The sequence below is a fragment of the Trachymyrmex septentrionalis genome, unplaced genomic scaffold (assembly GCF_001594115.1).
Source record: "Trachymyrmex septentrionalis isolate Tsep2-gDNA-1 unplaced genomic scaffold, Tsep1.0 scaffold129, whole genome shotgun sequence".
NCBI lineage: Eukaryota > Metazoa > Arthropoda > Insecta > Hymenoptera > Formicidae > Trachymyrmex > Trachymyrmex septentrionalis.
Window position 1 is genome coordinate 387,620 of NW_017304428.1, and position 12,576 is coordinate 400,195.

Genomic DNA, 12,576 nt, shown 5'->3' on the forward strand with positions numbered 1-12,576 from the left:
TAATATAATTTGCATGAAATACCAAAAGATGAACTTACGATGGGATACATAGTTTTGAGAATGATGATGGGATGATGGAAGTTTCCTTTCCGGTCGAATACGTTCCATAAGTTTACTGATCCTATCATTGGCTCTTTCTTTTCGCATTAAAGGACCAGGACAATTTTCTTCTACTACACGAACACATTGTCGATGTACATTGAGGGAACAATCTGTCAATCAATTATATATTGTCAATTATATATTGTCATTGGTTGCGTTCAGCAAAAAAAGTAACTTTATATGTAAATGTTTAATAATTCTTTAATATTTATATTTAATTTATATATTTTTAAATTCAACGAGAAACTAAAGAACTAATTGAGTCACTAAATACTTATAAGTGGATCTGCGTAAGTAGAACGACATTCTGTTAATATAAAAAAGAAATGATAGTTTCAGAAGCACTTCTCATAGTTCTATGGTTGTATAAACAAATTAAAAAAGTTCCCCATTTCTTATATTAAAAAACCAAATATGAAAATATGGCGTGCTAACTTCGCGAATAAAGATGATACTTTTTTCTCTGAAGTATAAGAAAACAATAAATATTATATTTTTAGCAATAGTTCCATTTTTGGTATTAGTTCTAGTAGAGATTTAAAAAATTATCTATAAAATTTCAACAATTACTAATTTTTATATATTTTAAATATAGAAAACAGCACGACATGTGTAGAAAAATGTGCTGATTATTATAGCAATTTTAGCAACAGTTTTCGTTAGCTCTAACAAAATTCTATGTCCTATAATCATCTTTAAACAGTGTTGTTCGGATTGCTATATATTTTAAATTAATTTTTTAATCTACGAATCCAGCACGATACTTGGAGAAAACTATCGTTTTGATTACTTATTATAGTTCTAGCGACAGCCCTCACTATCTACTTCTAGCTATACAATTATTTTTTAAAAGGAGTTCCATGCAAATTTTTAAACAACTTTTAATATCTGGATTTTTAATATCTGAATTCAGCACGATACATTTTCTCCAAGTGTCGTGCCAACATAGATATTAGAAAACTATTTAAAAATTTGCATTCGACAAAAAAATTCTGTTATATATAATTCAATAAAATATTTATTCACTATAAGAAAATCGTCTTTCATTTTCATTAAAAAAAAAACGAAATTACTTTCCGAACAACCTAATATTTTTACAAAATTTTTCGATGATTAAGTTGATGATAAAAAATGTTAATAAAAATTGTAAACAGATGGAAAATTATTTATTTATATAAAAATAATAAATTCAAAATAACTAATCCATAGAATAATTTAAGATCTTTAAAATTAGTCTCTCGCATTTTTTTGTACGACTAATGGTTTCGACAATATAATAATTTCAATGTTCATATGAGCGACGTTTTTATAAATTTCTACAACTTAGCATGATAATTTCACCAAAAAAATCTCAATTTTTTTCGCGAAGCACATGTCTCATTTTTACCATTAAAATATGTCAGAAAATTAAAAAAAAATTTTTTATGACGATGTTTCAAAAGTGTCTATTTAACGTGGAATACCTCATATATTACTGGATTTCTAGTAGAACTAACGGAAACTGTTACTAAAAATGGTGATATTTATCGTTTTCTTATACTTTAGAAGCATATTTTGACATTTGGTTTTTTAATATAAAAAATGCAGAACTTTTTTTATTTTAGAACTGTAGAATTATGAAAAGTGCTACTGGAACTATAATTATTTTTTTGTATTAATAGAATGTCGCACAAACTTCGCAGATCCTTAATAAGCTGCTCATTTTGCTAAATGTGCAACAGAGAAAAAATTTTTGGATATTTATAACTATAATTACATATTATTATAATTATGATTATAACTACAGTATTACAGTAATATCACAATATTAATATTAATAATTATGTATATAATTCTCAACTAATATATTATATATAATTGGCAACCGAAAATGACTGTAATTATAGTTATTATAACCATAAAAATTGTTAAAATTGATATAATTATTTAAATAATTTTTTATGGTAATTTTAAGCCATTCTTATGGCTGTAACAAATTTAAATTTATATACTCATTTTCGATTACTAATTACATATATAGGTTTTTTAATGCGCAGTTATGGAAGACAGTAATAAATACCTACAGTAATAAATACCAAAACAAACATATAATTAGTAATTTATATTCTACGCACAACTATAATATTAGAACATGGTTAAATTAGGAAGATCACCCATTGCGCATAATGGTGATGGATCCGTCACATGATCTAAGAACTCGATCAGAAATTAAACTCATTGCAGCGTGAATGAGTCATGTAAATTTCTACAAATTAGCTCAAAATTTGATTGGCTGATCCTCCCATTACTTTCAAACTACTGCGCATCCGTGGGAATGGGTAAGGGCCATAGCATAAACATTTTGCCGTAGTGTGATAGCGCTTTATGCCATTTTATGTCAGAGCTCTGCGTCTTACTTCACATATAATCATCTCTAAGATATAACGTAAGTAACGCACAAAGAAAAACATAGCACTTTTTAAGGCTGCCGCTGACAAAATTCCGTAACAATATACGTAACAATATACGTAAGGTTTAAACTTAAGTCGATGAGCCAATTAGAATATTGCTTTAAATCTATGTAATCTAACGGAAATAGAAATAGCAATAAACTTATCCTCGCAATAAGGAATTTCAACCGATTGAACTCGCCTTATAGATAAATTTACTATTATTTCTATGTTCTGTTAGAATACGTCCCGGTAAACAATTTTTCATGCATGAATATGTATAAATATGTATACTCGTAAATATATATAAATACGCATAAATTTTTATAAACATTTATAATTATATATGAAATATGTATATATATTCATACATCCTTCTTTCTTTTGTAAAATTACTTTTTAGTGTAATAGAAATAATAACAGAGTAAAAACATAAAAAATAATTAAAGGGATAATTTTCGCATTGTTTTAGAAAAAAAAAAACAAATTTGAAAAAATGTATAATAAAAAAAATTGCTCATACATAATTATGCATAATTTTAAATATAATTATAATATATACATAAGTATAATCATATAATTTTTTTTACATTTTTTTTAATTTGATTTTTTCTAAAACAAATCGCGAAAATTATCTTTCTAATTATTTTTAATGTTTTTACATTACTATTTTTATTTCTATTACACTAAAAAGTAATTTTACAAAAGAAAGAAAAATGTATAAACATGTATGGATATTACTATGATCAAAAAGTATCCGAACTTTATTTTTTTTAAATTGCGGGAAAACTGTAAATCAAAACCGTTTGCTTTGCTAAATTGGTACACATATCCTCCACATTCGGTAAAAAAATAGCGTTCCTTTAAGCTGTTTGAGAATGACAATTGTTTATGTCAATGAACTTATTGTAGAATGGCCATTACTCTTAGGCTGCCACACACAAAATTCCGTAACAGTATGCGTAAGGTGTAAACTTAAGCCGATGAGCCAATCAGGATACTGCTTTAGATTACGTAATCTAATAGAAATAGAAATAACAGTAAACTTATCCATAATTTCGCAATAAGATAAATTTCAACCGGTTGAAATTCCTTATAGATAAGTTTACTGCTGTTTCTTCCGTTAGAATACGTAGATCTAAAGCAATATCCTGATTGGATCATCGGCTTAAATTCACGTTTTAAGATTAATGTTACAGAAATTTTGTGTACGGCAGCCTTTACCACTCCTGCTACGTTCTTTTCTGTACGTTACTTACATTATGTCTTAAGCGGAGAGCACAGACTCTTGCATAACACATAGCACGTAATGCATACGAAAATGTACCAATCAAAGTTCTTCGTTTTCTTCCTTTCTATGAAATAAAGAACTCTGATTGGTTGAATTTTTTATGTCTTGTGTGTTATGCGTAATGTAAGAAAAAAACATTATATACACGGAGTAAAAAGGAGATCAAACTCGAGGATAAAACATGGGCTTGAAACATGGCTTTGAAAAACACATGGAAAATCGGAATGCGATTTTAGTATCTGGAAAGTTGGAAGTATATACCACATGATAACGTGTACACACGTATGCACGTTTCACTTTTATAGAAATTCTAATTTGTATAAAATTTAATTTTATTTGATTAAATAGTAAATGCATCAATATTTATTGAAAAATACATATGTTCATGCATAGTCATATAAATTGTCATTAAATTATCGTTTTTTAACTAAACTTAACCATCACAAAATTTTGAAATTAAAAAAAAAATCAAACTTGAGCGACAACTTTCCTTCTTAAAATATATTCTGCGCATAAAAATACACAGAATTACAAGAAAATGGGAGGAAAAACATTTATTAAAACATTTATTAAAACATAGTCTCAAGCACTATGAATGGCTAGTGTCCAATCAAATCCGTATCCAATCATGTGCAAAGTAACGATAAAAATAACTGTAAAATTTGTTACCGTTACCAAAAAATGTAACTACGTTACTATTACGATTATTTAAAAAAAAAGTAACGCAGTTATCAATAAAGTTATCAAGAAAATAACTTGTAATTGTAATTTCGTTACAAATAATAATCAGAGAATGGCCATATTGGAGAATTTCGTCAAATTCCTCCAAACAAGAAAGGAATATAGGCTATCTCACTCCTCCATCAATGACGATGTGTATACGTGATGGATACATTTGGAGAAATTTGACGAAATTCTTATGGCCAGTCTCTGATTAAAGAATCTCTAATAATAATTACTTCCCTGTTTATTGTTAATAAGTATTATTAATATTATTACTACTTTTAATATTATTATTAATATAATTTACATCTTTTTATTAATTATTATTTTTGCAATTAAATTATGCAATTTGTAGAAGTTAATTTTCGAGAGAAATTTCTATTTTTACCCAAGAAAATTCTTGGAAGTTTTTTATATTATATATTTTACATACCATTGCATAAATATCCTTGAGGCCCAATACCGCCGATAATAAGTTGACAATGATTGCAGTACGTTATTGTAAAATATTGATGCGCTACAAAATGATGTCCTCTGATCGTCATCTTACGCGATTTTCCAATAAGAAGTCGTGCCTTGATGTTGGATTTATCTTTTGCAACAAAGGTAGGTACTCGATCGATCCATACTGGTCGTAATTGAAAAATCTTTATCAATATGGTAGCTAGACCAGCTGCTGTCGTAAAAAGCCGTAAATCTACATGTTCTTTCTCTATGTCTTCCCTGAAATTTTCCAAAATTTTTGTATATTATATTACAATTTATATTACAATAAAACATAGCAATATGAGCTCCTTTATATTAGAATTATCATCAACAAATCTTTTACATACATACATTGCTAAAAAAATTAGAGGATTATTCAAAAGCAACATTTAAAAAAACTCTAAATTATGTATCTTTGCAAAAAATAATTGCAGAGCGCTGTGTGTGTTTAGAAGTGTTTTAAAATATGAAATCTTAATTTTCGCATGCTTCAAACTCTCTTTGCAACAATTTAATTACACTACAATGGCACTAATTTCAAATAAATCTTAAAGAATTAAAGATTTATTCGACAATAATATCATAAAAATTTGTGATAACTTCACAATAATTAAAATTTTAGCTGTCACGATTATAATAAATTCATTGTCGTCAAATTGTCACGAATTATCACGATGTCATTACTGAATGATAAATAGTGTGCATTTACAGTAATTATGTTAAATGTTTTTTTAAAATTGCGGTACGATGATTTTTAACGAAGTTATGAGCAATCAAAAATTAAAGTGCTCATCTTTTACTTAATCAATAATTCAGTAAAAAAAATAGTAAAAACATGTATAAAAACCGATTTTGTAAAAAAAATTTTAAGCTTTTACATGAAAAAATCGAAAATTTTTGCACATTTTTTTTAGATACATGACAAGCCCACAAAGTGAGATAAAGATTTCTCATTTTGTTTTTCTCGCAGTTTTCTATGAGTAAAAATTACTAAACTCACAGAAATTAAAAAAGAATAGTGACCTTCCGAAAGTAGAGATCTCAAATTTTTAAACTTTTTAAATTCAAATTTCGTATATTTTTAACAAAGTTACAGCTGTCTGAATTTTGTCTATTTTTTTTTTTACAAAAAATCAAGTAATCCTCTAATTTTTGTGAGTAGTGTACAATTAATTCAAGAAGCTATAAAAAATAGTTCAAGTTTTTTAAAACATTTATCTTATTTTAACATCTGACATAATTAGCAGTTAATATCATAGTTTCTAGTATTTTTTATAAATTTTAATAAAAAGAAATACATATATTAGCTTTATTACAATTTAACTTATTAAAAAATCTGATATCAAAGACGACTAACGAGTCAATTCTAATCAGAATCGTAAGGCTCTTGTAACATGTTCTCGTAAGACTTGTAAGAGCTAATAAGTGCTTATAACTTTATATAATACCTTTACAAACTTCTTGTTAGCCGTAAAATTTACAAAAAACCATAGATGTTTACGAATGATCTTACGATCTTATGCATAAAATTATGCAATGTCGGTCATAGTTCTTACAAATTTTACGAGAACAAATTTTGAATCTTACAATTTTACTTAAAATTGGCCCATAAATCTTAATTATCTATGAAATTTTTAATGTGGTCCATATTTGTCTTATATACAGTTTCCGAAATTTTTTGCCAAGCGCTCTTGTGTAGATAGAGTAGAATAAACTGAGTCGAAAAGTCCTATACCATTTTGCAATTTTCGCAGTAGTTAATAAGATATTAATTACTAAATATCGCTAAATATTGATTTACAATAATTTTTTACTCAAATATTATTAATTTTACAAAAAAACAGCGAGAGATAAAAATTGTTTATTTTCTTCTCATAAAGTTCTGAGAATTTTTTCAGAATTTTTTCAGAATTTTTTAATACCATATTTTCTATGGTATATTTCTACCATATGTTGGTAAAAATATTATAGTTGCCAATATAAAAAAATGCAGTACTAAAAAAGTTGATAAAAAATTCTGAAAAAATTGAGTTCTATGAGAAGAAAATAAACAATTTTTGTCCCTCGAAATTTTTCTGTAAAGTTAATAGTGTTCAAGAAAAAAAATTATTAAAAAACAATATTCTTTAATTTTTAATAATTTAATATCTTGTTAACTATTGCAAAAATTATAAAATGATAGAGGATTTTTTGCAGTTTAATCCGTTCTATGTAAACAAGAACACTTGGCAAAAAATTTCGGGACATCATGTATATATACATGTATATATTATTCGTTTTTATTCTTTCTGGATATGTCACTATTGCGCTTTAATTTTATTTAATTTATTGTCAGACAACAAGACTGCTATTATCATATGTCTTATTTTGATTGATTTTTATGCTTAATGTAAAATTCATGAGAAAGTGTTAATAAATTCTATGTAAATAGTCTTACAAATAAGGTTCCATTTTCGGCAAAAGATATGTCTCAATAATTTTTGTTTCGCGCGATTTATCAGACATGCTCTCATCAAGAGAAATATCGGTTGGGCCAAAAATCGTAGCCAATCCCGCAGTCCTCTTCTGTTGAAAATGCGTTAACTGTTCGTTTAATTCTTCCTTCGCTCTAGTACGTGCTTTCCAAAATATCTGTACACAAAAATTAGTCACAATATCTGTGATTATCAAAGGACAAATAGTATATTATTATATGTGTACAGATACTTATAATTTAAAAATTACTGTTTGAAATAAATGGTCTGTTCTCTACGGATAAACTGTACAAAGACAAATCAATAAGTATATGTTTGAAAACAGGCGGCAATGCTGATTTGAGCAATTCGTAGTGAGCGTATTTGATGTTTTTCGATAGAAAAGAAAAAGAACAATATCGATAGACGATAGCAATATCGATAATAATAAAAATATTGATCAGTAATTCGCTTTTTATTTTTGGATCGAAAAACGTGCGAAGAAATAAAAACGAAATTAGATATCGTCTATATCAATTGCTTTTTTCTCATTGTATCGAAAAACACCAAATGCGCTCACTACGAATTGCTGTTAAATCAAAACTATCGCATGAATCACTCTGAAATTTTATATGGCGTCGTTTGAAAAATGGTAGTACACGATGATAATGCTAACTTGCATTAACAACAGCGCCTGTCTTCAAACACGAATACTTATTGATATATATTTGCCCTCGTAAACATTTCCTGCATTTTAAATAAACAGGCATATATTTAAAGTTTGGCAAAAGCAAGATAGAAAGTTATAGTGCAATCCAGTGCAGCGACAAAGAACAGACTTTAAAAAAATATAGGAATATACGAGGTGTGATCAAAAAGTAAGGTGACTTTTTGAATTTCGCACGCTCTGTACACTCTAATTTAAAAAATTTTTTTTTGTTGTGTTGGTACACTCGTCACGATCATATGTTCACAGTTTTGACTATATAGCATGTGTTGTTTTTATGTGAGAGGCATAAAGGTTAGACTCGTGTTTGCGTGCTCGGCGATTTTTTGCTTTTGAAAATAATGGAGCAGAGAGTTTGTATTAATTTTTATGTAAAAAATGGTATTAAGTGTTCAAAAACTCTTGAAATGTTGACAGTGGCGTACGGTGAATCAACTTTGAGCAAAAAAATGTTTATAAATGGTATAAGTTATTCTAAGAGGGCCGAGAAAATGTTAACGATGAACCTCGCTCTGGACGTCAAAAACCGACGAAAATGTTCAGGAAGTGAAAGAAATTGTGTTGAAAAATCGTCGAATCACGATTAGAGAAATAGCTGATGATCTTAACATATCGTTTGGCTCATGCCAATAAATTTTAACGGATGTTTTGGGTATGACACGTGTGTCAGCGAAATTCGTTCCAAAACTGCGTTCCAAAACGTCGTTACTAGTGAGTAGTTTTTTGGCCAAAAACAATACTATCATCATGCCTCAGCCACCGTATTCACCAGACTTGGCCCCCTGCGACTTTTTCCTCTTCCCAAAATTGAAAAGGCCCATGAAAGGACGAAGATTTGCGACGATTGAGGAGATTAAGGCTGCATCGCTGGAGGAGCTCAAGGCAATACCCAAAAGTGCATTTCAGAAGTGTTTTGACGACTGGAAAAAGCGCTGGCACAAGTGCATTGTATCAGAGGGGGATTATTTTGAAGGGGATAACATAATTTTGGATGAATAAATGAATATTTTTTTATAAAAATGAAAAGTCACCTTACTTTTTGATCACACCTCGTACTTGTTACTCAATAAAAGTTTTTAAAAATTGTTCCTATTATAGTATTCTAAAACAAGAATAAAATAAGACTTCTGTTAATGCACTCTATTTTATGCTTAGGCGTACCTTTCTGAGAATTTCTTCTTTATCAGATTCTTTTAAAAGGACATCATCAATCTCGTTCGCAACATTCTCATCTACATTATGCAGGCGTAATGGCTAAACAAAAAAGTAGTTCAATCATTTACATTAAAATAGATGTTAAAAATAATATTGAAATTTGTTTAAATATACCAAACATTAATTAAATGCAATTAAAATACAATATACATTACAAAAAGGATGTATAATATAATTGGATATTATTAAAAAATATATAATAATTATTACAAATATAAGAAATTGTAAAGGCTATAGCAGAATAAGCATGTAAAATTTGTCTCCGTTATCGAGCTCAAATTGGTCATTAGTAAGCATTTTTAAGATATAAACTTCCTAAATATTAAATTGAAATTGCATTTTTTGGATTATGGCGGAGAAAAGCAAAATAAAAAAGTGAATTTTCTCGAAAATTGCTGGATCGATTTTTATAAAAAAATTTGTATGAAAAAATATATATGTTGATAGATAGATATGTAATCGTTTGGGTAAGTTTAAAAAAATTTTGTGCAATTAAAAATTTTTTTTTCCTCCATCAAATTATCTCTAATACTAGAAATTTAAAATGCCTATTATAGTCAAAGCTGGATCTTCATTGCTTTAAATAATTCAATCTTGAATTACTAATATACACTATATATGTACTTGCATATTGTAATCTTTTAGAACTGGCTTAGGACACTCGTACGGAATACAAGAGATCCGGATTTCAAGTCCCGGCCGAGGTAATACTTTTCGCAATAAAACTAACAGTTTCAACATATTAACATCTTTATAATATGACGCTTGAAAGTAGCATCAAATTATTAAAATTGCTTGTCAATTTAATTCGCAATTACTAGAGTGATTTTAATTGCATTTATAGTCCGGAAAAACAATTCGGCGCACAGTTCTAAAAGACTGCAATATGATATATATACAACTACATATATATTGTATATTAATAATTCAAGTATAATAATAATTGAATTATTTAAAGCAATGAAGATTCAGCTTCGACCGTAATAGGTATTTTAAATTTCTAGTATTGATTGTGTTTCTCACATATGCAGTCTAAAATAAATATTCTTAATATTATTTATATCTAATAAATATGATTGCAACTAAACTATCGGCTTATCTAGCAATTTCTCTTGTATAACACAGATAATCTTAATTATCGATATTAATACTCATTAAAAGATCCTTCTAATGAAGATCTTCCAAAGAATGTACATAAGTACAAGCTAATTTATTTGCTTCTCTCGTATAAATCTAGGGGCTTCGTTCTTTTTAATCGATGCAGTTCGTTTGTCCTATCAAGGAGCATTTCAAAATTTACATGTGACTGCAGTCTGAGTTTGTGCTTCTCGGCATTCTTCCTGATTTTCTTGTTGACTGTTTCCATCTTCAGATCACGGTCAATATCATCGTTTTTCACATATCAAGATGCATCGACTATGCAGCGTAGCACCTTATTTTGGAACGATTGTATAATTTTAGTGTTACTTCTTTTAGAACTACTCCAGAGCTGGATTTCATATGTCCAAATGGGCTTTAAAATTTGTTTATAGAGTAGCTTATTTGTGCAAATCTAACTCGGATTTCCTCCTAATGAGCCAGTACATCCTTCTGAACTTGATAGTAAACTCCTTCTTTTTTATGTGCTCCTTCCACCTGAGCTTTGCGTCCAGTGTCATGCCTAGATATTTCACTGAATTTGCTATAGGAACCAATTAATCAAAACTTTCCTACTTTACAATATATTTTACAACTGTCTATGCAAAGCGATTTTCATCCCACTTTTCTCCCTGCTTAGCAACGCACAACTTTCCATGCAAAGCGAATTACACTCAATAAGTTGCTTTACGTAGAAGCACGTAGTCAGTCGTGCACTCTTGAGCAGGGAGGGAAGTGGTATGGGAATCGCTTCGCGTGGAAGTTGTGCGCCCCTAAGCAGGAAGAAACGTGGGATGGGAGTCGTTTCGCGTGGAAATCGTGCGCCCTTGAAGCAGAGGAGGAGGTGGGGTAAAAGTCATATGAAAAGTCATTACGTAAGCTAGAAAGGGTATATGTAATAATAGTTTTTAACATTATACAAGGTGTCTGAAATTTAAATGTCAAAACTTCGAGACTTATACGGGATCAATAAATTAAAAAAAAAATGTTCTGTAGAGATATGCTCGTTTTTACTTCGTTTTAGAGAACTCGCAAAAAAGACAAAACGTAGTTTTTATTTTTGTACTTTCTTATTACTTATTCACGTTATATTTATTCACTTGCTTAATGTAGATATTGTTCAAAATGTTGGCCTCTTGCAGCAATGCAAGCGTTGCATCTAGTGCGAACAGCAGGCCTATTCTCTACTCTTAACGCAAATTTCGTTGTCATTACAACGCTATTGCGCAGCTCTTTCATCATGGTAAAAAAGCTGCGCAGTGGTGTTATAATGATAATGAAATTTGCGTTAAGAGTTACAGAATAGAGATCTGCAGATCGTGTTGCAGTGTTAAACACTGATCTAGCGATATTTGGTGCACTGCAATCTCGATTCAATTTTTCAATTGTTTTCTTGAGTCGATTGACGACAAATAATTCCTGCTTCAGGACCTCTTTTTTTTTTAATGGAGATGGCGTAGCTGTTTAGCTTTCAGCAAGCAGCCAATCAAACTTCGAAACAATCAGCGCTCATCGGTACTCATCGAGTGCTTTTAACGAACCTTGATTCTATTATTACTCTTCAATCAACATGAGCGGTAATGGTAATGTTACGCGGCAGCCCAGTACACGATCGCTCAGTCCACCCCCTCGATATAACATGGCGTTGCGCAAATAATTATTATTTTTAACTGTGCATGTTCCATCACTCCGATCGATTTGGAAAAAATACATGTTAAAGTAGAGAATCTAAAGACGTTTTTTGTAAAAATGTAGAAGTGGTAATTCAAAAATATCAAGAAAAATTCATTAAAAAACAAGTTTTTTTTTCAAAATTTTTATCAAAAATTATATTCCAAAACAAAATATATTTGCTCATGCAAAGCAATATAAAAGTAATTTCACTGATCAATTTAAAGTCAATTTAAAAAACAAGTAATGTGTTAAGTAGATAAAATTTAACAATTAAATTACATATTCAAAACGGGATGTTTCGGATTTTATTTAGTCCTCTTCAGCCGATAGAATAAAATG

General features: G+C 29.0%; 1 protein-coding gene across 8 annotated transcripts in view; it reads right to left on the bottom strand.

The window, feature by feature from the left end:
- The window catches only part of LOC108756606 (rho guanine nucleotide exchange factor 12), a 262,375-nt gene that overhangs the window by 148,587 nt on the left and 101,212 nt on the right, over positions 1–12,576 (bottom strand). For all 8 annotated transcript variants that reach the window (XM_018500539.1, XM_018500536.1, XM_018500537.1 and 5 more), the window contains 4 exons: positions 9,373–9,465; positions 7,469–7,662; positions 4,979–5,268; positions 39–212 (listed from right to left, as the gene is read on the bottom strand). In XM_018500539.1, coding sequence (XP_018356041.1) covers positions 39–212; positions 4,979–5,268; positions 7,469–7,662; positions 9,373–9,465 — 751 coding nt within the window. The remainder of the gene's footprint in view (positions 1–38; positions 213–4,978; positions 5,269–7,468; positions 7,663–9,372; positions 9,466–12,576) is intronic.